At 47.8% G+C, this 27430-nt stretch overlaps 1 protein-coding gene across 2 annotated transcripts in view; it reads right to left on the reverse strand.

Annotated features, from left to right (window-relative positions):
• Window positions 1-263: 263 nt before the first annotated feature.
• ETV6 (ETS variant transcription factor 6) overlaps window positions 264-27430 on the reverse strand; it is a 255051-nt gene continuing 227884 nt past the window's right edge. For both annotated transcript variants that reach the window (XM_069628721.1, XM_069628720.1), the window contains exons 6-8: window positions 14692-14834; window positions 9605-9705; window positions 264-5064 (exon numbers count right to left, since the gene is read on the reverse strand). In XM_069628721.1, the coding sequence (XP_069484822.1) occupies window positions 4959-5064; window positions 9605-9705; window positions 14692-14834 (350 nt within the window). In that variant the 3' untranslated portion in view covers window positions 264-4958. The remainder of the gene's footprint in view (window positions 5065-9604; window positions 9706-14691; window positions 14835-27430) is intronic.

A 27430-nucleotide genomic window follows, 5' to 3' on the forward strand; every position in this document is an offset into this window, starting at 1 on the left:
GGCAGCAGTTTAAAGGGCAGGCTCGATGATGAACTAAACAGTGGGGGCATTCTGTAAGCAGGGAAACCTCCTTTCTTGGTCTGTTAGCACAACATGGCCCTGAAGGAAAGCTCACCATCACTTGGCCATCACAGAGTGATGGGAATACAAAAGAAACCTATCACTGCCTTTACATATCATCAGGTTCACTGCCTGATAACTCACCTTATATCCACCTCCATCCTCTTCATGGCCTAACAACAAATAAGAAACATACGACTCCATTTTACAAAAGTGTTTTTTTTTTTAATTTTCGTTATTGAGATGATGTAATTACAGTTCTTTTAAAAATTATTTGCAACTCTTGGCCCTGAGATTAGGCATTTTTGCGTGTATGCTTATGTTACATTCACTCAGTACAATCCCCTTAGCCCACACCTTAAAACAAATGACGCCTTAAAAGGAAAAGAAGACGAGTGACTGTGTCCGGCGTCCTGGCCTGCAGTCTAGAAGAACAACCTTTTTAAGTGATAAGGAGGTCAGCGTGCATAAAGAATTGGGGTTCACTGCTGACAGCATTTCGTTCCTGGAGCCCAAAATAGTGTTTGCGTTCTGTGGTCCTTTAGCGTTAGACAGGAGCGATAGGGAGAAGATTCAGTGCAAAGCAGGGGGCAAGTCCTAAAAATTAAAGTGGGGGGACTCATCAACAAACGCAATGGGATGCGACATTGCCAGAAATTAGCATATCAAGATGAAAAATGCACATTTCATTAAATTGGCTTTGCATAACTACCCGAATGGCACAGGACCAATGGCATTTCCCCTTCATAAAATCCACACCCAAAGCCAAGAGAGGATATTTTCTTCTAATAGTGTTTTTGAAAACGTTTACAGGTGTTCATGTTTTAAACTCCAAGAACCAATACACGTTTTTCCCTGGAACTTGCAGTACTGAAATGCGACATTTCACCTTTAGTTGTTTGTTATTTTTCATCCGGTTATATAATGCAGTGGTGAAGTGTCTGGCCGCAAACCTGACGACTGTGGTTTGATCCCCGAAGTTAGCATTAATTCATAAATTCAAAGAGGACATTCAATGTTTCTTATTTTAGCTAGGGGGTGGGGTGGACTGAGTCCACCCTCTGAAAGAAGTGGACTGCGTTCACCCGCGTGTACCCTCGACTTGAGCCCTGGTGCAAAGTGACAGCCCCAATCATCACAGGATTGGTTCAGGTGGTAGTCCTGGGGAGAAGGGTAAACACTCCAAGTTAAAGCAACGGACACAAATGCAGTTTGCTCTAATAAAGGAAACACCACTTTCAAAAGGAGGTGTGCATGTGTGTACACGTGGGGACTATTTGTCACAGGTGGCCGGGAATTTGGGCTTTGGACTTTCATGTCCGCTGATGTCCTACCCCTCAAAAAAGAGCACTAGAATCCTCCCCCAACAGACTGATGTTTCTCTTATTAATCTGTTGGTTTGCCAGTGGCACCACAGGATCGTGGAATCATGAACAAGGGAAGGGTTGGGATTGGCTGGACCCCATACTTGCCTCAATTCATTAATGACCCCATATGGCAGGGAGCAACCAACTTCCCAAACCAATTCATTATTGTCCACATCAATTAATGCCGTTGGGCAGCCATTCTCAATTCACTGCCCACATCAATTAACAAATGCCCATGGGTGTCGGGAAGAGACCCCCCAATGAGTGTATTAAGGGGGGTTGGGTGTAGGTCCCTCTGTGACTATGTGATCAAATGGCTTTGAGAGAGAAGTCTACACCCACTGTCCAGGGGACATTTCACTCGCCACCTCACACACGAAGGGGCAGAAACTGGTGAAGGTTCGAGAAGCAGAACACGCAACTCTGTAGCATGGCTGCCTAGCTCTTCCTTTCCACCACCAGATTGTGTCCCTTGGATGGACTCTGCTGTCTCCCATTGACTCGGTTTCCTCCCCAGTCTTTCATGTCGCCCTTTGCTCCCTGCGGTCTCTCACCTGCACCCTCACTGAGCCCATTGCCCTACTATCTGTCTCCCACGGACTCTCTCCTGCACCCCGTCTTGTCGCCCACCAATGATCTCCAGCCTTTCTACGTCCTACGTCCTATGACCTCTTGTCCGCACACAGCGACTCTCTGCTGCCTCCCCTTTGCTTACCTTCCCTAGCATCCCTGCATCGGCCCCAAGCTCCCCCTCCGTGCCAAACTCCTCCATGTCGGCCTGCCTCCACTGCCCTGCTTTCTTGCCTGGCTCTTCTCCCTTCCTCCGTCCGCCCCCTCTGGAGGAGCCAGCCAGGTACACAGGTTCCTAAGAGCTTCATCATTCCCCCAGCAATGAGAATCACCAACTCACATTCTATTTATTGAATGTGAAATCCAGCCTTTAAGGGGCAGTGCAGCGCATGTCCAGACAAGGCCATTCGTGACCTTGTGATGGCTGTATCTGGGCATGAGGCCTCATTGGACAGTACATGCAAGGCTGCACCCCGAACCAGTGTGTTGCCTTGGTGCCATAACTGGTCACATGATGATAGTACATGGCAGGGAGACGCCATTTAAAGGACTCTGCTGCGTCACCTAGGTATGTGGCAACAGACCATTGCCATAGGAGGCCGTGGTGTCTGAGTCAGTATTTCTTCTGTGTCCATGCTTCACACTCTAGAAACTTCCCTGTGCCCCTCCCAGTGTTCCTTCCCGCTGCACGCTTTACCCTTTGAGTTTTGTACAGTGGAAAACTTTTCCCAGCTAGGGGCACACACTATTGGCTTTGTCAATACTTATTTCAAGTAATGTTGTCCGTTTGGTACAAACGGGTGCTCACTTTCATCCAAGTTATCGGAGGATTCAACATTTTCAAAGGATGCCGTAAAGTGGCCATATGCAAAGAGCCACATCATCAGGAACTCATGCTTTGCCTGGTCACTATCTGGCAGACAAAGTGCCCCTAACTCAATTTCAGTGTCACTTTATGATCAGAGTTCATGTCTGGAAGATAGTATGGATTTCACCTGTCCGACCAAGTGCCTTCACCAGACTATATCTTGCCTTCCTATATCAGCAATCCACAAGCCAAACCCACTGGATCACACAGACCCCGCTAATAGGATGACCTCCATCCCACCCACTATGGACCAGTCATAATTTAGTGCTATTGAACAGAATACACAAATTGCCTTTTAACTGTTAAATACGAATTGTCACCTGCCCTTTGCAATTGAATTTACTGTATAACAGAACGCACAAATGATTCAAGCTCAGAATTTAGACAACTTCTTCAAAAGCATCACAATTTTTGCATTCCTTCCAAGGACTCCATCATATAAAAGAAATTTAAAAAAACAGGACAGTGGACTTCACTCATCTTAGATGTTGAGGGCGGTCCACAAGGCACATCGCTTCACGGCTATAATCCCAATCACATCGATTGAACATGGACTGCCTTCAACTGGTATAATAACCAAAGTGCTGTGAAGCTGGTGGTAGACCATGAAAGGCAGGTGGAAGTACTTCACCGTCAAAAGAAGCGGGATGATCACCAATAACAAGACCGCTCCTGTCCATCCCTTAGGCACATTCCTGCCGGACGTCATGCCTAGACGGCAGACTCGAAGACTATCCTCCATGTCAGCGTCGGCGGGCCAGGAAATGAGAGACCTGCATATCACAATTGCGGGATGATGGTGAAGTTAAGATTCAGATTGAGAAGTGTTCAAACACAAGGTGACAGCTGCAGACGGATATCAACCTTGGAGGAGATGACGATGATGATCATGATGCCGCCGCCACCACCACAGGGGAAGATTGACACGCAAGAAATGACGCAGGCGAAGAACTGCATTACAGGAGGGAAACAGATGGAACAGATCTCATGAACAGGCAACATGACGTCGGCTGGAGGCCTTGCAGAGCGCCATATTATAACAAACCCTTCAAAATGAATGTCAGAGGTGGGGTTCAACCAGGAAATGGTGTTAAAGGTGGTGATCAAACTGTAACCAGGAAAAGGTGCAAGCCATATTTTAAAGCGACCAGTGAGGGGTAACTTGACAGCAAGCAGGTGACCGACCGCATGTGGAAAACATTTATGTCACTATATTACAAGTGTCCCAGATGGTTGTTGAATCGCACTCCAGCAGGTAGCAAAGACATGCTAGATCGTGCATGCCTGTGCACAGGTCAGACAATGTCGTCACAGGCAGGAAGTGACATCTAAGGCAGGAAGTGTTGTCATAAGCGAAGAGGCGAGGATGATTAGGAGCTGGACTTGGGAGAGGTCACATATAAGTTGAAGCTTGTCCAAGGTCCTAAGTGAAACGAATGTCACTGCTTAAGTTAATAAAAAATAAAAAAATTAAAAGATAACCTGTGTCTCTGGTACGGCTTTCAATGATTTCAGACCAACATGCAGAATACATGTTTTTACTGAAATGGAGGAGTTAATTTAGTAGCAAATATTGCCTCGCCTCCTTGACAGTAGCTAAAAAAACAACTCAAACCTGTTTATTGGGGGCCGGGGGGGATCTTCTTTGTGTGCTGGGTGTCAAGCATCATATACAAGTGAAGCCCTCGTGCAGAAGTAGTTCAGAAAACAAATCATGGGAAGAGTTCTGGAAGACAGGTAGGGAAAGGGAAGGATGGGACGTCACTTCTCAATGTCCCATTGGTGACAACCAAGCTTCACTTTAAATCCACCAGACCTTCCAAATACGCAAAGCTTAAATTGAGGAACAAGTCATGTGATTGAAAAGCTGTTCTGCAAAGGTACAAAAATGTGATTCAGATGGAGAGACAAGACAGCCCACGCGGGGAGCTGAACGGCCGATGCAGGCGTACAGGATGAGGGTGCTTCTTCTCCTGCTATTGGTTAAGGTGCTTTAGAATCAGCAGGTCGTCCCTCTCGCCTCACTCGCTCAGCAGCAGAGCTGAAAGTTCCTCCCCTCACCATCCAGTGCAGGGCAAGTCCAAACTAAATGCTCAGCACTCATCTTCCTGATATAGCTGTTCGTCCAGCTCCTGTGACTCCAGGTGCTCCAGCCGGTCGGTTCGGCCACTCATGATCTCGTCAGGTGTCTTCATGAACCTGTTAGTGGAAGCACAAAAAAGAATCAGTTTCCTACCTCACCAGCGAAACTCAAGCCTATTCCATAACCTGTCAAGGGAAGCATGCAACAAACCCAGTCTCTATCCTGGTAAGGCAAACACACAATCTCATTCTTACAGGTAACGTTCTGTTGTATAACTAGGGTGCCAGGCCCACAGTCATTTTGATGCTCACTAACTGGTTGAACCAATTTTACCTTGATACGTTTTCACCTGAGGCTTTGTTACTGACCTGGATACCTATATCAATCGCAGATAGACCAGAATTCCTGCAGTATCAAGGACCCCCAAGGCACTCTGTTCCCCTGTGCCCGTAGAGCCGTACAGAGGGCTTCGTAAGCTGCAATGGATTTGTTTTATCACACTGTGGTGCAGCCTGAGGGTTTCTATGAGGAAGCCTCATGTACATTCATTAGCAAGACCATCAGCATGACATTGTTCCTACGAGAGTACCATTGGATAGGGTTGCTGCCATATATGACATGACATGACATAACAGGACATGATAGGTCATTTATAACGCGCTTAATACCCAGAGGCTTTTAAGCGCGGACCCGGGGATCGAACCCGTGGTGCTCCGCGTCCTCTTGCTTCCAAGGCAAGCACGTTGCCCCTGAGCTATCATCCCGCGATACGGTCATGACGACTGCCTGCTTGGGAGAATGAGGGCAACAGTTGCCAGATATGACATTTTATGAATGATGTCTTGACCCCCCACGATAAAGCCTGGAAAGATGGCCAAAGTAGTAGAATGTAATTGGGTGGCTGCCACGATTTTGAATAATTGCAATCCTGTCTTTGGGAGCAGAGCTTCCCACTCTACCACCAATTTCCAATGTAACCCAAAGATCTGCACGGTTACCTTGTTGAACCTGGGATTGCTGAACAGGAGGTAGAGAAGATGATGCCCATTCAGAGAGGAATTGTGCGGAAGCTCTGTTGATCCATGCGCTCTCAAGGGCCATTCTGATGGTGGAGCTCTACATGGTTTCTGCAAACACCAGACTTCTGCCAACCAGAGTGAACGATGGTAACGGCGAACCCTTTCCTCTGGCCGGCAGACGCTGCAGAGGAGCAGGAACGCAAGGATCCCCTGCTCAGAGGAATCCCTCCTCTGCTGTCTCTGGGTGGACTGGCCACGAAGAGACAGGAGCACCAAACACTGAGAGCAATGGTAACCTACAGAGCCAGAGGCGTCGAATATGCACAGGCGAATATGCAGAATCCGACATTCGTAGGACGGTGCAACCCAATAGAAATAGTGATGTGCCCTATATCCTTGGTCCTTTTATGGGCACCTCCAATATATGTTCCTCCAAACTATAGCAAAGAAATTGCTTCCTGCATTTCAAGATTAATATTGCGTTCCATACAACCAAGGGCAGCTATGTCTAAATTCCAGAGCTCACTCGAGATCGGAGGCTGGGGGTTCTACAAGTCTTTGAAAAGTACTATTGGGCTGCACTTTCTTACCATGTATGGCAACCTACGAACAGTGGGATAGACCTCTCTATGTTAAAAACATTTATAATGGAAAATTCACTTATGGTTAAGTTGCTCCACAGGAAGAGCACTTTTTGGGGTGCTTAAACTTTGGGGCCATTTCACAAATTAGCACAAGGCTTTCCAAAAGAAATATAGACTTCCAATGAATCTTTTTGGAAAGCTGCATGCGGTTTCCTCAGGGGAGGGGGATGAAGGGGCAACCTTATACAGATGCCCCAATCCTAATTGACTTGCACTGAACAAAAAAGTCTGTTGCACCTGCAGCCCCAACCGCTGGATAGGTTTTCTCAAATTTGTGCGACGACCAGAAGCCTGGTCCCAAAAGCGTGCTTTTTGCAAATCTGTTGCAAATTCGTCCAGTGGTCTGTTTGAAAATGGCCAAAAAGTAGGTATGAAAAATAGTGATATCCCGGTTTTGTTAAAGAACTTATTCTCTAGTGTCCGCGTTTGCAGACTTCAGGAAATATGCAATGGGATTGGGGAAATGCAAGTTTCCGAAAGCAACCAACATAGTTTGTGGATCTTTTCTGGGTCTACAAAACAATCACGCCTTTTTTTGCCATTGTTCGGCGATATCACTCGCCTCCTTGGATTAGGTGGGACCGAAAGGGGTCTATATACCCCTAAATTGGCAGAAATGGTCGATTTTACTAGAATGTTTGCAAACATTTGGACCACAATTTCGGTCTAGTTCTAGAGGCCCCTGGGCCTGGCTGCAAGCCAGGCACAGAGGCTATAATGTGGGTGGCTTTTTGGTACCGGAGGCATTAAAAAACCATAGCTGGTTATGGTAATCCATGCAACCATAACTGGCGCCTCCAACATGCAAAGCTCATACCGCAGATGAAATCCCAAAAGGCATCATAAATGACAGTACATGCAACATTACCAATCTATGGATCCATGTATGTCGGTATGAGCAATGCATGAGGGCGTGAATTATGGATGCTTAGCTTACAATAGTAGGCAAATGACTGGGTTTTTGTTATTTTTTACATTGCAAGCATAACGTGCCTTTAGCAAACATTTCTCATTTTATTTCACAGGTTGTTGAGTGCGTTTGCTGTCCTGCTGGCCGCTATGAATGTGAGATGGACTGCCGGTGTCTGCAGAGTGGATGCTAGCTCAGAGAATGTTGGGCGAGTGGCTTTTGAAGGAATGCGCTGTGTGTGTGCGTGTGCCAATGGCGACTGAGCCAAGGCTGAGGGCGGTGGCCAGTGGGTATCTACTGTCTTTTGTGGATCTGCGGCTACTCAATGACTGACACCGATCCTGCGAAAAAGGCCCTGGTTACTGTAATGTCCCTTTAAGTAGACTGCGAGTGCAGTCACACGCCAATAAACACCCGAGGATACATCCGACCTGTGTCCGTGCCGCTCTGTTAACGCTCCGGGCCCCATCCACAAAATTGGCAACAAGGATTCGTATTTCTGCCGGTTAACCCCGCGAGGTTGCAGCCCCTCCCACACACCCCCTGCCTTGCCCCACAGCCTGTAACACACGCCGGGCGTGCCTGTGTGCAGAGGGGGAGGGGTGCCTAACCCCGCTTCGGTCCACGGAGCGGGGACAATAAAAAAACATGTATACATACATTCCCTCTCTCTATTCTCTGCTCATCATTCTTCTTCTTCAGTGACCCCCCCCCCCCCATTGGGGACCAAGTGCCACCAGCATCCAGGACAGAAGGACAGACAGGGCAATCCTGCCCCCACACCCTTTCCAACGCCACGTGCTGCCACTAGTTGAGTGCCCCGAACTGCCACAGACATTGTGCGTTGCGGCTCCTCAGGGGAGAGCCTGTGCACTCAGCCGCCGCCCAGGAGGCCAACTGTGGGCAGGATTGCAGCTCAGGAGGGGAGTGCTTGTGCGCCCTGACCCCACAGCAGACTGCTACGCTAGTGCTTCCTTCTCCAGTTGGCCCTGGCCCTACATACACCGAGACACCACCACAGCACGTGATCATGGGGGAGGAAGAGGAAACTCTGCGGGCTGCCAGGATACCAAGCGCATCGGCGGCGCAAATCGCCCCTTTACAGGAGTTTGACATCTCGGGGGCCCCATCAGTTACCGTTACCAGCAAGCCTTCTGTGGCATCTGACTGTTTCCCGCCTGCAAAGTGCCGCTCGGGGAAATGGTTGAAAAGTGTGCGAGTCCACAACAGAAATGTAGTTTTTCCGCAGCAAACTGATTCTACATGAGATGAATCTGCTTTAACGCTTTATTTGCTACACAAAGTGCCAGAACATCGACTAATTTTAATAAGACTAATTTTGTTTATGTTTTTTACGTTTGTCGTGGGTCTCTTTCCCTTGACTAATGCGCCCTGCTGCCCACATCCTCACTGCTTACCTGTCAAAGAAGAACTCGCTTTTGCCTAAGACTCTTCAGCCAGAGGAAGTCTCCTTCAGTACCTTTGGCATGCAAGGGTAAATCGGTGCTCAGTGGCCCGCTTGGAGCCATTCGAAATGGCTCAGTCCCAAAGGAAACATCAAAACAAGTAGTTCTGCTTGCAGAGACAGGCACACTACTGCGGGGCAGCTACACAGAAGTTGGGATGGATAGGAACAGAGAACAAACAGCCTGTGGTGGGCATCAGGTTTTTCCCCCCTACACACCTCAAAGACACAGCATGGGTGCCGAGGCCATGACGGCCGCTGGAAAATGGTGGGAAACGCCAGCCCTCAGAAACTGGAGTAAACGAAATTCCCGAGGAAATGAGAGTTTGTGGAGCAAAGTATGGCCAGGCGGCCAGCAAGCCTTTCTACCAGTCATTAGCTTTCCTAGCCACAAAAACCATCAACACCCTCTACCCCATGCACACACCAAATTACATGTCAATAGTACCAGGGAACACTTAGAGCAAGAAACAACACATATGAACAACCAGCCAGCATCAAGTGACATTGTCGGGACACAAGGGGTAAGATTACTGGGAACCTTTAAATTCACCCCTTTCCATGGGATAGTCTTTGGCAAAAAGTGCAGTAAGAGCATCAACGCCGACAGTGTCTTACCTGAACAAAAGTCTTTGTCCTGGTTCTTTTCGGATAATATTAAGTTTGTAGTAGTGACGCAATGCTCTGGACATCTTCTCATAAGTCATATTTGTTCTGTTCTGATATATTAAAGAAAAGGATGCATAAAGCTTGAGACAAAAACACATTGTCAAGGACAAATAAAGGAAGAAAACAGATTACCAACAAAGAAAGAATGAATGGGTAAAAGAGAAGAGAAAAATGTGGTGAGATAGATAGATGGGAAGACAGGGGTGAATGGCAGGTGGATGGGAAGAAGTAGTGAAGGGGTCCAATACGGAAATAGCAAGTCAGACTTTATGGGGTTGAGGGAAGATATAGGGCCTCATTACGGGTCCGGCGGTAACCCTGCCGGTGCGCCTTACTTGCCACCGGGAGATTACAACTCTGGCGGCCCCAAAGGTGAGGTGCCGGTAAAATGTAGGTCCCCATTCCCGTAGGACTCTATAGGAATGGGGACACGGAAGCACCGGCACCGTTGCTAAGGGTGCGGTGCTTCCGTGACCGGTCTGCCTACCATGGCCAATATGCCAGGAAGGGTCAGACCTGTCAGGCACAGTGGCTCCGGAAGGCAGACCTGTAATATGCCGGTCCGGAAAAACAGTCCTGGTGAGCTTACCGGCACCCTTGTTTCCGGACAGGCAGGGTCATAATGAGGCCCATATACATGGGAACAACGGAGGGGTATATGAAAGAAAGATTGGGAGACAAGATGGGAAGAGAAAGCAAGATTGAGGGCAGAGGGGAAGAAAAACATACAAGAGTGAAGGGAGGGGCGAGAAGGGCAGAGACAAGGAAGGAAAGAAGACTGGCGATAAAGGTAAAATATAGGAACAGAACATTAAGGAACCATGCAAACCAAACAGAAGAAATGAATATGGAACCGTAAGACTATGAGATAGAGGAAGAGCGAGAAAATAGAAAATGGGCGGGAATCGAGATTCAGGATGAACAAAAGATGAAAAGGAGGTTGCAGGAAGGTATGAGATTCAGCACAATGCAACAAGGGGGGGACTCGGGCATAAAAGAATGGGTAGGGCATAAGGAGACAGACATCACGATTTAAGGAAATGTACAAAGATGACAAAATATAAAAACAGAACAAAAAGAGTACAGCCACTTATAGACAACCTCTTAAGTGTCCAGTGTACCATGTCTTCAGCTGCATTAGGTCCAAACACTGTCGGCTACCTGTGATGTTCAGAACCAGGTTAAACTGTCCCTCACTTCTAACGGCAGGAGGAAAAGGAGGACAAGGTCTCGAGAAAACCTGTGGAACCCTAAATGGCAGGGGTGTGGTAAAGGTTGATGTGCCTTGGTGGCTTCATGGGAGGGAATGCCATCTGCGAGGGTGTAAAAGTGTTTGCTTTTTCTTATATTTACAAAAAACATGCCGAGAATTCGGTCTCTGAAAGCAAACTTTGCTAATCGAAATAATAAATGCACCATGCCGAAAATCAAAGTGTACCTACTGACATCACACAGCAGCTGCCCTACAGCACCAGGCATGTTCAAAGGTCACATGTGCATTCCTGAACTCAGTTGCTGAAACCCAAGTTCCAGCCAGCAGAAGTGGCTTATTACTGCAAGAACCTCTGATTCAAAGTGTAATAATTGTGTGCCCCTAGTCAGGCTGTTGTTAGTGGAAGAATAATTAAAAAATAGGGCACGTCCGTCTGGTTCGTCATGGTGGCTACTTCGTTCACACAGTTATAAAGTCACAAGCATTTATATGCCATATTATCAACTTGGTGAGGGGACTCCTTCATGATGGGGATCAGTGTGTATTAGCTGTTTGGCCTGGGTGTATCTACAACAACTACGTGGGACCATGCTCAGGAAGATTCTCTTTGATTTCCCTGAGGCGTGATGCCACCTTCTGCCAGGAGCCAAAAACTCGCCCTGGAAGTTCCCCTGTAAACCATTACTTCAACGAGTGCTGACATGACAAATTACCTCTCACACCAGAGTGCAGAATACTGAAGTCGCTTTGAAGTAAGTAGACAGAGTAAGGGGGTGCAGTTAGAGTAGCACAGAGAAGAGGCTTCGCCCAGATAGGGTTTCCTGCATCCTGGATTGTCCTAGGGGTGCTCAAACTACCTGCCTGCCTCCGCGCTTCCTGCAGACAATGCACTATGGGTATAACATCAACAGCGGAAAGGACGCTTGTTACGCCAGCAGGATGGGATTGCACTTTTAACAGCAGGCTTTGTGTGGCTCAATCCGCTGTAGCATTTTGACTATAAAAGTGGCAAGCCCTCCCCTTGTTTGATTCATCTTTGGACTTCAAGAAAAGAAGGACTCACCTGTACCTCTGTTGGGGATAGAGTCTATTCCAAAGTACTGTGCCATAGAGTTGAAGATAGAGGGCTCCAAGGAAGAAGAACGCATTCTTCCTACCAATCCGCAGGGCACATTTGGGCTGAAACTGTTGTGTGGAGATAGACTACTGCAACTGTGGTACTGGTACCCAGGACCCTGCCATTTCAAGTGACAAAACCCCTGCAAGTGCCCTTTACATAATTCCCGTCTGGGAAGGGCAGAAAAAAGGGCTCACTTTGCCCTCAAGACCTTCGACTGGGTCTCCCAGCAACCACAAAACCAAGGAGCAACCGTGGGCTCTTGTTGCATCTCTGAACCACCTTGATGCCGGTTTGGGTACCTCTCACGCTGTCCAAGCTGCTGCAAGGGAACTATCAGAGTCATCCTCTACTGCTCTGCATCTCAGAGTTTCAATCGATGCAGACGCTCTGCAGCTTTTACATCTGATACCTGGTGAGCCTTCTAGCATCTCCAACTTGACACTGCCACCTGGTGACCAGCTTCTTTGAGCTCCAAGCCATTTCAGTACCAAGACGTTATTTTGGGCCATCCGAGCCTGCTCATGGCTCGAGGCCATTCTCTGCTATTCTGAAGAGGCACTATTTTCTTCCAGTGCTGCCGACCCAATATTGCTTGACATCCCTAGCACCTTCGACCTCCAAGACATGGCCGCGTCTGAACAGCACTGCAACATTGGAACTGGGCGACAACCCTCTCCTATGCGACACCAATGCTGTGCTGAAAGTAGACAGGCTGCCAATTTGACGCCAACAAGCCTGGCGCAAAACACTCGAGCTCTGCCAGGCAAGAACTAAATGTATTTCAAAGGCCCTGTCCCACTGGACCACCTTAAAGGACCACTGTGCCTTTTATGCCCCCCTTCTCTACCTTTTAAAGACATCTGAATGAACTTGACATTTTGATCCTGCAATATTTGCCTGAGGTTCCCAGCCTACAAACCCAGAGTGCCCCTTTATTTAAATTTTTTTTCTCTCTGTGGCCTTTCCTCATATGGGTGGTCCCATTGTGTTTCTATTAGTTGTGTGAATTTTTGATAAATTAAAGAACCTATTTTCAGAGGACCCTGGCAGGCCATTCTTTTATTTTGGTACCACCATATTGTGTTTTGCTAGTCATGGTTTTCACATATGTTGTGAACTTATAATTTTCTTATTTTACTTTATAATTTGTGTATCTATATATATAGAAAAGAAATTATGAGCCCTGATTTGAGAAAGGCGCTTTAAAGACGAAACTCGTGTCATCAACAGGGGCTATTAATATGACCAGATTAAAAATCTCAATCTGACTCAAACCATTTGGCGCATGTCCTATGTCTGAGTCTGCGTGAAATAGTAGGCTTTTTTCTCCACACCACTCAGAAAAGACGCGACAGCAACTAGTGACATCTTCTAAGTATGAAAGACACTCTTGATTTGAAGCTAATTAGGACCAGTGTCGCCGAACTGACCAGCCCATTCAAAGCCTTCAGCGTATTATTATACCACCATATTGCTGTTTGTGCTGCATCTGTACCAGCTCACACACCCCCTGAAGAGTATAGCCTACTCATGTTACCAAAAAGAGGTGAAGGAGGTATACCTGTTGGGCTGTGGCCGTTTCACCTTTATAATTGGGTTCACCGCTAGTTTCGTAGTATGATACGATGGGTTATTTATAACATGCTTAATACCCAGAGGCTTTTAAGCGTGGACCCGGGGATCGAACCTGCATTGCTCTGCATCGTCTTGCTTCCACGGCAAGCACGTTGCCCCTGAGCTATCTTCCTGAGACAAACGTAGTGTGTAGCTGAGTAAGCGCTTTGGCCACTACTCAACCCCGTGCTCCTGCATGGTAGCAGTGATTCTGTCACACTCCCTCTCCAAATATTAACCCACGGGCCTCCACTATGTTTGTACTGGGTCTGCACGCCACAGGCCAAAAGACAAATCCACAAAGAACAAATCCACACGTCTCATGATTCCTGCATCAAACTGAGCAAACTACAAGCAAGTAATCCATGTACAGTGCAGGGCACCAGGAGGAAAGAGAAGTCCAGACTTGGAGTTAGAGGCACACTGGGAATGATTTTTTTTTAAAAGAGCTTTGGAATGGTAGGAGGAAAACAGCTGAAGGAGGATTGCAAGAGGGAATGGAAACAGGGAAAAGCAGCAAGTGAGAAGAAAATGGAGTGAGCAAGAGAAATGCCAAGCAAAGCAAGGGGCATGAAGGGAGAAAGGACGGTGGGGGAGAAAGGGAGGCAACAATTCACAAAGCGGATAAAGACATGAAACACAGGAAAGAAATAAGGCAATGAAAAACGAAAAAAAGACATAAGGAGGAAAGATGAGAGAATGATGACAGGCGAGACCACGAAGAGGGACAAGAGGGCAAGTGGAGTGTAAAAAAGTAAACCATGAGAGATGCGACAAAGGTCTCTGGGAATTAGACGAGAGCAAGGTGAAGAATGGCATGAAAAGGACAAGAGATGGGTGCGACTGAGAGGCAGAGGGCAAAGAGCTACTGGGCACAGCCATTCAGGATGCATGGCCATAGGATCGCACGGCACACGAACAAAGCAGTAGGGAGAAGAGCAATGTCCCTACACACACTCATTTTCTTGCCCATGGTGCCACTGGCACGTACCGCTCGGCATTGATGCCAACAGTCCTTGGCAAACAATGTACACCTCCAGGTGCACAAAAAAAGCCCCTCGCACACACTGCACACGCTCAGACACTCACCTTGTGGTTTCCCCAGAGTCGCGCCAGCCCGTTGGGATCCACAATGCGGAATATTTTGGATTCCTTGTCTTCCCACCGGATAAAGTTTTCGTAGCGGCTGTCGGAGAGCAGCTGGTACACATAGTCCCAAAGCAGCCTGCAGTCTGGAAAGAAGAGACCAGAGATACCGCTCAAAAACCTCCACTTTGACCGAACCTGAACACCAAGAGCTTCGCCCAGTTTCATGCCTCCAAGCTGGTTATTTTTTACTTGGCTTATTTGAAGTCAATACAAAAATCATAACTCAGTAGTGCCTTTTTTGGAATCCTGGTGGCTCGTATTTTGTGATATTGAATACATAACCTGCATTTATTTTTACAGATGCCAGCAGAAATCACTTCCTCCTTGCCATTGCCTCTCAATGGCAAGGAGGAAGTGATTTGTGGTTTAGCAGGCTTGAGATAGGCTCTTGAATAGTTTGACTTAAGACTTTCATACATGGCATAAGCACCCGGCTGCTTTTCTGTCACCAAACTGCTCTCGCTCGCCATTTTACTCAGGGGTACCTCAACCCCCAAATCATCGGGAAGATGTACAGTGCAGTGCAGCCCTGCATTCTTCACCAGCGTAAGAAGCAGGCTTGAGACAACTGGAGATAACTACAGCCAAGGGTAGCAACGGAAGAGCAAGCCTTGCCTCTGGGCGGAAAGAGACCGGCTGAAGCATGGGTGAATCAGCAGAGCCATTCGGGGCAGGCGGTGGGAGGAATCGGTTTCTAACCAGGATAGCAAAGACATTTCAGGGATTGCATTGTTGGACTCAGACATGATGACACTACTTACAGTTCTGCCATTATACCTCCAGGCTTAACTTCCCCAATGTTAGCTCAACCGCTCCAAAGGTTGCACCTTTGGGATCAGTGCAATACTATCCAAGACAACTTTAAATTATAATCCAACCATTCTTGATGCACTGGGACTTACTTAGAAATACATGCACTATTGATCATTCCACTCAATAGGCGTAATGGGTCTCACGAGCGAAATGAACAGAGGGGTCAGTAATGTTGCACTCTTGTCCCCACGGCAATCAACAGATAACCAAATCGCAGAATGAAATATAACCAAAATAAATACATCAGGTTTCCATGAACTAACCTCACGTGAGACTAAAACGGTAGCTGCATCCCACAATCGCATTCACATCCAAGCGCTGGAGCTTCCGTTACTAGGTCTAGTAGCAATCCTCTAGCATCATCAATGGGTTATCCTTACTGAAACAACCTTATATGAGAAATCTCTTCCATTCTTACTGAGCGCTCACTCCTAAGCAACTTTGAATTCTTTATTCCTCAACATGTTTTTGATGGAATATAAACGAATTCGGAACATGTGCAGTCTGAATTTTCAAGTATTTATTTTATAACATTTATACAGCTCTACAGGTCTCCAAAATACTTGCTTCGGGGTACACAAAATAAGCAATTGGATAATGACACAGAACAACCAGAGGCAAAGAGAAATCATAAAACACTCAAGCTATCAATATTTGTTTCGATTTGAAAACTCACGAGACACCATCATAATGGTTCTGGTGGCGTGACAATCCAGTGCACTGCGGCATAGGGGATCAATAACCTACTCGTAGAACATTTTTGTGTTTTGGCTGGAAAGGGCAGCGCTTCAAAGTTGGTCATCTGAGGACATGCTGGTCACTGATGCTTAGCCCATGTCTGCAAGCAAGCAGGCCTTTCATAGTGCACAAGACCTGGAAGGTGACTGTTCTGGAAAGTGTGATCCAGTGTAAAGCCCTCCATAAGGGGGTGGTATGATGAGGCCCTTTTGGCTCAAGTAGGCAGAATATTTTTTAGACAAGATGAAGTTTAACATTACTCTGTTCCTGAATATCCAGAAGTGGTGGCTCTAGGCAGGTCGTCCAGATTCTGAAAACTGAGTAATTAGCTCTTTCCCGGCCTTCCTAAATTAAAAGACAGCATTACTTTCCAATGCATCCACCAAGGGGATGAAAAAGAATTAGTTGGAATTTAACAGTAACCCCAAAGCTTCGGTTGGTGCGTGCTGCGGCCAGGGCCCCAGACAGTGCCACCATCCAAGGTAAAGTCAACCCAAACTGAGAAAAAGGTCAACGTGGCGATTCTCTGCTGTAGTGCCATTCTGGGGCAGTATACTGACGGGCATGCAGGTATTGGCCTGGTCTACACTATGAACTTTACTGCATGATGGCCCGGCTATTCCCCCAGTCACAGCTATATTCTTGTCAGGAGATACCAATGCCCATCATAGAACAGTGGGAAGAGCAAAGGATCTTTCATGAGCCAACAAACAAACAATCTCGTAAGCTTTGGTTCTGGATACTGAAAAACGATGAGGGAGCGAAGCCATGCCAAAGCTAAACTTGAAACCTGCAATGAATGTTGTAGATTATGGAGGGTGGAATAATATGGCTTGCATGCCCTGCCATGAGAGCGGATATGGCTTTTAACAATCCACCACTCTGAGCTAAGGCAGGTCTGAGCGAAGCGAGTGCTACAGCACAGGCTGTGGGCTGTTCAAGGCCATGTCCGCCCTCCTGGCAGGGCATGAAAGCTATTCGCACCCCAGGGTTTGTCCGGGGTGCGAATGGCTGTCACAATCTTTGTTTGGGAGATCCACGCTGTTAGCGCAGCCGATCTTCCAATGAAAAATAGAAGAAAAAAGATGGCCGCCGTCATTTGTAGAAGGGACTAAGTCCCTTTTCCATGGACTAAGTCATTTTTTCATGTTTATGGTGCCGGCCAGACAGGAGGTGCTCCGCGACCGGAGCACAATGCTCCGGTTCCAAAAGGAAAGTGGATGGGGTGCGGAGGCAACAGGGAGAGGCTCCCTGTTGCCTCCCCACAATAAAAAAAAAGAAAAAAAAAGCACCAGCCGGGGAATGGCCTCGGGTAGCTGGGACAGCGAGTGGGGATGGTGTATTCTCGCCCACTGTTCCAGCCACCTGATTGACTGAGCGCCCTTCCCCGGGTGCTAAGACGCTGTGCCAGCTACAGTCTTCAAGCCAGGAGCTATCGCTTGGGATTGCTGAAAGCCCTCACCCTGAACCAGAACTTCACCTGCCTGACAAAATGCAGTTTCAGTGCCAGGGGAAGAGCATGACCCACACGTCATAGCAATGCACAATTGATGCTCCTATGTGACATTCTGATCCAGTACTGTGGAAGGAAAGATGGATTCGAAATCAGGTGACCCTTCTATGTAACAGAGCCGGTTTGTATGTCATAATTAGTCCATCTACCAATGAGGCCTTGCCAACTATTCCCAAACCCGATAGAAAAGATCATCTTTTCCAAAACAGGCCCTACATTTTGGTGAATACATATCATTTTGAGCAATATTCATTCAAGAATGTTACTGATGTGTGCCAAACGGGGCAACATGTGGCCTTTGAATATCTTTATGAGGTGTCAGCCTTTGACTGATAGTCGCATTTCAAGATGTGGTACCTTTCAATTCACATTTAATTTTAAGGCTTTGTGTGGAAACCTTGACACTCAAACCTTGACATCTCCTTTGAGAATTTGTGTCCGAAATCCTTTCGGCATTCAGTATTATTTCCTCCACCCCTCCACCCCCCGCCCGCACACAGATCTTGCCACAGTCACCTCTTCCTTACCCCAAGATTCAGACGGAAACGAGCTGGGGGCTCCAGCTTCCCAGTAGTGGTGGCCAACCTCTTGAACAATTTGCCACTTCACCTACATTCTAAAACCTCTGACCAGCTATTCCAAAAAAATCTAAAAACACACCTGTTCAACTAACCCGTGGCATTAACTTACATGCTATATCTGTGTACAGCCTTATCTTGTCTGCAACTACCACCTATATGCCCGACGGCTTTGTGAGCTGCTATTAATGTAACCTATAAACAGCGCCTGAAACCTGATGCTGGCCTGCAAACCTCTCACTTTTTTCACAACCTGCTCCAATCCGTTTTAGGCTTTCACATTGCACTCTCAATGCATCATTGTACATTTAGACTTTTACTCACGAAGATCATGACTAGACTTTGCCTCGGTGACCGAGTCCTAGTGAACACCACGTAGGTCATTGAATCCACATGTGTACCTCGTGGGAGCTGCCTATTTTAATCTGATGTGCATGAAAGCAAGTACTCTCACAGTTTCCTGTGGAACCTACGTTGCCTGGAACAAGGATCCCCAAACAGATTCCTGCTTTGTTATTGTGCTTCAGCCTTGTTTCTGCTTGTGTGCAGCAGATCTGTAGACTACCACCCTGCTCCTGTTTGTGAATAGTTCATGTGCACATCGCAGCCGGCAACTTGTTCTTGTGTTGTGCTGCTTTTCATGGTTCCCTGTGTTCCCATTTTTGACCACATTTGCTTCCTGGATGTTTTTTTTTTCCAATAAATTTGTATTAATAGTTTCTAATGTAACAAACACATGAAGAAACACAAAGACCCTCTTTCCCCCAACCTGATCCAAGAGTTCGAGTGGAAGCCCATCTTTAACATTGGAATGAAATGAAAATGTATAATCGTTCACTCCGGTTGGTCAGGCAAGACATCAAACCTTTATGACAGATGGTTTGCCAATGAGTTAAAGCGCTGGCCCTCTCAAGGCATTACAGGTCCAATTCGTCCTGAGGGCGGATTATTCCCAGTAGTTCCATGGCCTTGGGACACCAGGCCCGGCGGGCTCCCTCCTTTAGATATGACAAGTTAGACCAGTCTGACACAAACTGCATGTGGAGCCCCTAAATCGTATAGGTGAGCCATTCCAAAGCCAGCAGCGACCAAAGCTTCGCCACCCATTTGTATTCCTGTGGAGGGTCTTTCGATTTCCACTTCTGGGCTAGAACCAAAGCCGCCGCCAGCATCATTAACACATAGAGTTTGCAGTCCGCTCTAGTAGATAGAGAAGAGAGCATGCCATTAAGACCCAATAAGTCCCTTCCTCTATTAGACCCGAGCTCTAAGTCCAGCACCTGGGTGACGGCCAGCTGAACGTGCGACCAAAAGGGATACATTTTTGGGCACTCCAACCACATATGAGCCCAGGAGCCTGTTGCCCCACATTCCCTCCAGCAGAACCCGGATACATCAGGGGACATTTTATTTAGTCGGAGTGGGGTCAGGTGCCACCTCAACATCAGTTTCAGCCAGATCTCACAAAGCTGAAGAGATCTTGTAAGCTTTGGGATCTGCGACCACAACTGAATCCACTCCTGTTCCTCTATGTCCCTCCTACATCCCGTGCCCATTTGAGCATGTATGTCCTGGACTTCAGGGGTTCGTCCCGCTTTATGAGTTTATATATGGACAACACCACCCCTTTATCTCCTGTGTCTGTGTCTAGATATTTTTCAAACTGAGTGAGGGGTCTTGTGCCAGCTTGAGTAATCGACAGATGGGAGATCCAGTGCCTAATCTGGAGATACGAATACCTCTGAAACTCCCCCAAACCAAAGTCCTTCTTGCACTGCTCGAATTGTTTCACCTCCCCATCCGCCAACATATCCCGGATCATGCAGCAACCCCCCTGAAACCAGGTGTCAAATGACGGGTCTCCTGCAACCGCTGGAGTAAATTGCGGATTGGTATGTATAGGCGTATACGGGGAGGGGAAAGTAGTAATATGCGCCCTTTTAATAGCTTTGTCCCAGGCATCCCCTATGGTGGACGTGATATTGCTGCAGTACATTCTGGGCGGTCTGTCCTGCCTTGGCATCCACAGAACTCCTTCCAAATCTCCTCCCACCACCGCCCTATCCATGGACCTCCACAGCTTCCCTCTATCATCCCTCTGCCAGTCTCTTATGACCCTGAGCTGAGCCGCCAGGTAGTATACCCTAAAGTCCGGTTCCCCAACACCCCCACGGGACGCCAGCGCTTTCATAAGTGGTTCTGCCACCCTCGCTTCCAAATGAAGCGGCTGGTTATCTTTTGTAGGGCTCTAAAAAAGGACGTCGGGGTACGGAAGGGAGGGCAGAGAAATGGTACAACAAGAGAGGGAGGATCGCCATCTTCAGAGCGTTGATTCTGCCCAACCACGAGATCTCTAGGGGGCCCCAACCTACCAGTTTCGATTTCACCTTCTGAAGGAGCGGAGGATAATTTGCGGAGTACAAGTCCCCGAGGGTCTTGGTCAGATGGATGCCAAGGTACTTTAGCAAGTTGTACACCCATCTAAAGCTGTACGCTTTCTTAAGGTCTTGGACCGCACTGGGCAACAGGGTGAGAGGGAAAGCCTCAGATTTATGGGTATTGATTTTTAGACCTGCTACCTGGCCGAACCTATCCAGTTCTCTCGTTACTTCTAACAAGGAGGTGATCAGGTGGGTCAGTGTGAAAATCATGTCATCAGCAAACTAATTCACTGGGACCAGGCGGGTTTTATAAGGGGCAGGCAAACTTCAGATAATGTTAGACGTTTCGCTCATTTAGTGGAAAAGCCTCAGAAAAGAATGTCCCGGCCCTTCTTTTGGCGATCGATGCTGAGAAGGCTTTTGATCGCGTGGAGTGGGGGTTTCCTGTTCGAGGCTATGGGTAAAATGGGATTCGGCCCGGGCTTTTTGGCGCGGGTAAAGGCAAATTACCGTAATCCAGTGATACGCTTAGCAATAAATGGCCAAATTTAGCTGCCGGTACACATAGAAAGGGGGATTTAGCAGGGCTGCCCGTTGTCTCTGCTCCTCTATGCTCTCCACCTGGAACCATTTCTGGAAACGGTGAGATCGGCTGCAGACAGAGGGAATCCCGTTTGGAGGACAGAGTCATAAGATCGCAGCCTTTGCTGATGACATGATTTTTCACGGTTGCTCGCGTCTAAGGAACCTCTCCACCTTCATCCTCTTAACCTGGTAATTGAGGCCATTCACATTTAGTGAAAGGCACTTCAAAGACTCGGCGCTAGCCATATCGCAAGTTTGTAGAGATCATGATGCCCTGCTCGGGGCCGCAGAGCTCCCCGCTGTCTACCACTTGAAACAGCTCTTCCACCATAGGGCGCGAGACGGGCTGCCAACATCCGACCTCTGGATCCACCCCCTTCGCCCCCCCCCCCCCCAAACCAGGCAAGTCCGGCTGGCACCAAGCCCCCCTTGTGACCACTCCACGAAAGCCGGACTCAATAACAAACCCAGGAACTTCCCACGCAGGATAACCCAATCCCATTCCAAGGGCCTGCTCCTCCTCTCTCCCACCTGCTGCCCATAACAACTCAAGTATGCTGCCCGCCAACTGTTACAGAAGAGCTTAGACTGACGCCCTCCCCGAACTCAAAATTGGTGGCCGCATAGCTTTTCAGGGGCCTATGTGCCAGTGGGGGGGGGGGCCCGCCTCACTCGAAGGACCTTTCGCTGAATCAATGTTCATGTCCCTCCTGGGGTCCAGGCCCGAGGCTTTTTTCTTTCCTCTCTTGGGTTTAGTGGTGGACCATTCCCAAGGTCTGCGCCCGGCAGGATGTGCTTCTGGCGGCTCCGAGGGGGGCAGCAATCGCTCCTCTAGACCAAGCAAGGCCAGACCCTGGTCACAGGTCGTCATTTTATGGTGGGATCCTTGCCAGGTGAAGGACAGACCAAACGGGTGGGCCTATCTGTACCGAATTTGCTGCGAGCATAGAAAGGACAGGACCGGGCCCATCTGTCTTCTTTTAACTAGCGTAATCCGCACCATGTCTTGGTACAGTGCGATTTCATGACCATTGTGGGTGATGCGCGTGGCCCTTATCGCCTTTTCTAAAATCTTCTCCTTTAACGCATAATTATGGAACGCCACTAGCACATCTCGTAGGCGAGAGCCCGGCTCCGGATTGCGTGGACCCACCCGATGGACTCTGTCGAATTGCATGTCTGTATCTAAGCCAGAGTCTAGCCGGTCGCCAAAAATCTCCTTCAAAGTTGGGGATAACTCCTGGTCTGTGATGTTCTCTGGGAGGGATTTGACCCTAATATTCGCCCTCCTAGACCTGTTCGCCAGATCCTCAGCTTGTAACTCTAGGTTCTGAGTGGCTGTCGCCAGATTTTCTAGGAGATTGTCCACTTTCCTCGCATCCTCGGTCAGCTCTTGGATGGCGCGCTCATTAATTTCCACCCTCACTTCGACTTTATGAATGTCTCTTTTTTCCCAAGGCCTTCTGCCAGGTCTTCACGGAGCTTGTCCATCTGTAGCTGGCCCGCCGCTGTGATCTTCTCCACCAAGTCTGCCATGAATTGCGATAGCATAGCCTGAGAGATCGGTCTGTCTCGGTCCTCGTGGGGAACCAGAGACAGATTATCCTCTGTGGTTTTGGCTGTTTCCTGGGCGGATGTCATCTCCGGATCTTTTAGCCAGAATTTCGTGAGGGGCCCTCTGTTGGTTTCCTGGGGCCTTTTCCCTGGGGTGGGTTCTCTTTCCCCTTATTTCTGGACATCACAATTCGGGCCAGAGATATCTAACAGAGGTTTGGGACACCAGGGCCCTATCCCAGGGACCAGCCGGGCCACCCAGGCTTCAGGTGTGGTCAGTGCTCCTGGTCTCTGATCCTCCTCCGGTGCTTCTCTGAGGGGGGGGGGTACCGCTGCAGCACAGGCCTGGATGCATGGAGCAGCGCGGACCTCGGCTCCAGCTAAGGCCCGATCTTGTGGATGATCCCGGTGCCAGAGTCCAATGCCCCAGCCCGAGTCCAGTGCAGTCCTCCGGGGTCCCTCCCCAGGGGACTACGTATCCTTTTTCCTCCTCTTGGCACCCCCAGCCTCCAGGGGCCAGCGCCGCTGTCTGGGGCCACTCAAGCCTCTGCCAGAGCTGATGCAGGCAAATCCGCAGCCCCAGCACTACCGCCGCTGCTTTAACCAAGGCCCTTCCAGAGGGGGGGCTTCTCCCACCCCCCGTGGTCACCCCTTTGTGGTGCTCTCAGGCGTTCCAGGGGACGGGGGAGGTCAACCAGCCGCCGGGCGAGGACTCGACTGCTGCCACCGGAGTGCCGCCCGCAACCATGCTGTCCTGTCACCGGGGCGGCTTCCTCGGGGTAAGTGTCATTTCGCCACTGCTGTGAGCCCACTTTGTCAACCAAAAAACGCCGGGGAGGGCCGTAAGTGGGGCGGGCAGGAGAATTACTGTTGGGAGATTGGGAGCTCGGGGCGCGATGTCCACCTCCCTACGCGGCCATCTTGGAATCTGCTTCCTGCATTTTCAACGTGCAACAGGTTCATCCTTTTTGTGAATGGTAAACTTCCCAGAATTCAGGATAGTTTGCCTAGCTATCAAATGCCAGTTCGTTCCAGTACCTGTTCTAGTCCTCCTAGCTGATCAGTTTCCAGCTTCTGCTCCTTTGTGTGAGCTGGACCTGCTGTCTCAGGTTGGTATGGACAGCCTGCTCTCGTATGTTCTGTGCCTGCCTTTGCACTTGCCCGCTTTTCTATGCTTCTATGGTGTTCCTGCATGCATTCTCTTGTGTGAGTTTGAGTCCAATACGAGGTTACCAGTTAGTCTGGATTTAGTGGTTCTGTATCAAAACAAACACACTTCTTCCCGCTATTCCCATATAGAGGCTTGACAACTCTGGGCAAATGCACCGACTTCTCATCTCTTGTAAAGGGAGTATAGCTCAGTGGCAAAGCGCAGGTCTTGGAAGCAAGACCACGCTGAGCAACACTGGTTTGAATCCCGGATCCGTCCTTAAAATCGACCTTTGTTATTAAGCGTGTTATAAATACCTGCACTTGCACAATCCGAACGTACAAGGCCTAGTCGGATCGTTCTCCCTTTCTCCCACCCCCTTTCCTTGTTGCGCCTTGAGACACACACGTGTATAGGCGCATTACAAATTAACAATAAGATTTAAAAAAAGACTCATGTTGCAGAATATCATTTACTCAATGGTGGTTTTGGTGCTCTGACTCTTATTCATTCTTTACTCCACATTTTCTATTTCCACCAGAGGCGTAGCCAGGATTGCCTAACCTATGGGGCCTGAAGCTAAAGTAGTTGGGCTCAGCACAGTGACATTAACATCTGTAAATGACCGCACAGTGCTGATGATTGGGTATTTACAGATTTTGGGTGGGCCTTGCCCACTTAGGCCCTACCCTGTCTACACCTCTGATTTCACCTGCCTGTACTATCCTCTCCTACTTTGCTGCCTCACTCCTGCTTTACTTGGGTTCCAGTTCTGTAGTAGTGATCCATATATTTTCACTCTCTTGCCCTGCAGGCCCTTAGTCTGTTCAAGCCAAATCCCTTGCCTGGGCTCTCACTTTGGCGTGCATTTTGAATAGGATTGTGTATGGTAAACTCTCTCCTCCGGACCTCTTGTGCATCAGCAGATTCTCCGCTCAGCTTGAAAGCCAACTCTAACCTGGGCTCGGCCAAGTTTCCTAACTTTCTCTTCTCCCTCTCAATCCACTTACAGACCCCCTTCCTTCCATTGCAGATAGGCCAGAGCGCCAAGAGACCATGCAAGCAGCTGCAGTGTGCGGTACAAAACCACATAACATATAGCCATATCATAATTTGCCCACACGCCGATTGATTAAGTGGAGAAATTCCAAGGTGAAGCACTGCAGAAACCTGCACAGTGTGTCCATGATGGACAATGCATCTTGTATACAGGGCTATTTAACCTGTTCCGTTAAATCATCATTTTCATGAATGGGGTGCCTCCTATTGGGCACTATTTTGTGATAACTCACCATCATATGGCTTTTATTCGACAATTATGTCATTTACCAAAAAAAGGAACACATTATGTCATAATATTAAAAAGGTGATACAATTCATAAAACAGCAATTCATACATCGTGTTAGCTGCTTAAAATACCATCATTTTATGCAGCGAGTAAATAAGATACGAGAAACCCGAAAACCAAATAAAACCTTACATCATAGTGCATAATAAACCATAATTTCAACCCTTCTACAAAATGTGCACTCATTGCAAGAAAAGGTGCACCCCAAGCACCTGTGTGTTGGACACATAGTACAACGGACAAAGTCACTTTTTTCCTATTTAAGCACAATTTACAATAGTAGGGTTCTAGATCTAAAATTCTCCAGTTTTTAGTGTTCTTGCTCTTATGCGCCATGCTTGGTGGCTAGAACTTGCTAAAAAGGACACTACATTTATATCATTGCTGCACATGAAAAGCCTAATGGCATTGCTTGCTTGTCATATACCATGTATGCTGCATAGCGTTTTGAAATACCTGAACCTGGGCACATGGTAGCTCTGACAAAAGAACAGGAAGTGATTTATAGATTCTTTAGCTGAGCCACATACCAAGCTTGAGTCACTGCCAGTGGTCTCCCACTTTTTGGTACGATACGCCAAATTCAATTGGGTGAACCTGTATCTTAGGTACAGAGAGCGTGCAAGGGGGGGGTTTAACCAGATCCAAGTATTCTTCAAACCCCAAAGCCGACTTACCGGCCAGGTATATAGGTCCCATGGCCAGCCCGTTACAAGCATTAACTAGTTCAACCTCCGATGTTAACCGTAAAATTCTCTTGACTTTATCCATGTATCCCAAGGTTATTTCTTGTGGGTTGTGCCACAGGTCTTCCAAATTAATTCTCAACAAAGTTTTTTTTAACATGCGTCAGCCAACGTAAGGATCTACCACCCGCAATATTCATCATATGTATCAGTGTGGTGCATATGTTGCAAGTTCAGGGTTGACCATAGTCTAAACCAGAAGAGTACCAGCCTGAGGGTGGCATCACTCTGAATTTGCCTTAAACCTAGTTCTAAAAATACTAGGCTGCCCACACATGCCTTTTCAAAAATGCTCTTTCAACCAACCCCAATTTTTCACTGGTGGAATGGCCCCATACAGGGAAGCAGATTTGGCCTGGGCAACATACATTGTGAGGGCTGGAGAGATAGCACCCTGACCATGAGCAAAAAACAAAAAATACATTTTAAAAAACTCATCACTGCCCCATATTTTTCTAACGTTGCACTTGATTTGAGCACCTGCGATGACCAACTGCCCTGGTCATTAATCCTTATGCCCAGGTAATCGTAACATTGCACTTGTTCAAGGGGAGAACCTTTGATGTTCAAATTGAATTTCATAAATGTTTTGAATTTTAGGCAAAAAACAAGTTCTTTTGTTTTCCCTATGTTAATCTCAAGATGCAACTCCGAGCATTTCTCCACAAAGGCTCCAAGAGTGGTCGCGATCCACTTTGCTGATGTAGATAAAAGGACAGCATCACCTGCAAAAAGCAGCATTGGTATGGCTTCCTGCCCTAATTACGGCTGGTCCAAGCATTTCAATCTTACATGGCATATTATTTCATCAATGTACACTAGGAACAATAGGGGGTGAGGACACATCCTTGTCTCACCCTCTTAGTCACCTCAAAAGGTTCTGTTAGCTCACCCACTCGCCCCCATCGCACCAATGCACTATTAGAATAGAGTTCTGCAATGATTCGTAGAAGGTCCACTGGTAGCCCCCTCTATCAGAATTAACTACAACAACTCTTGTGACACAGAATCAAAAGCAGTCCTGAGATCAATTAACACAGAATATACCTTCATGTTTCTCAGGGCCGGGTATTTCTTCGTGACCATGTGTAGGCAGAACGCCTAATCCGTGGTACTTATTTTAGGGCAAAATCCTGCCTGAAGGTGGTCTACCACAATTTCCTTAATCACCTACTCTTGAAGGCGCTCATAGATGACTCTGGCAAATACTTTCCCCACCCCATCCAGTAGGGATATCAGCCTAAAGTTCCTCGAATTGGAACTATTATCAAA

The sequence above is a fragment of the Ambystoma mexicanum genome, chromosome 12, assembly GCF_040938575.1.
Source record: "Ambystoma mexicanum isolate Mex_15411 chromosome 12, UKY_AmexF1_1, whole genome shotgun sequence".
Lineage (NCBI taxonomy): Eukaryota > Metazoa > Chordata > Amphibia > Caudata > Ambystomatidae > Ambystoma > Ambystoma mexicanum.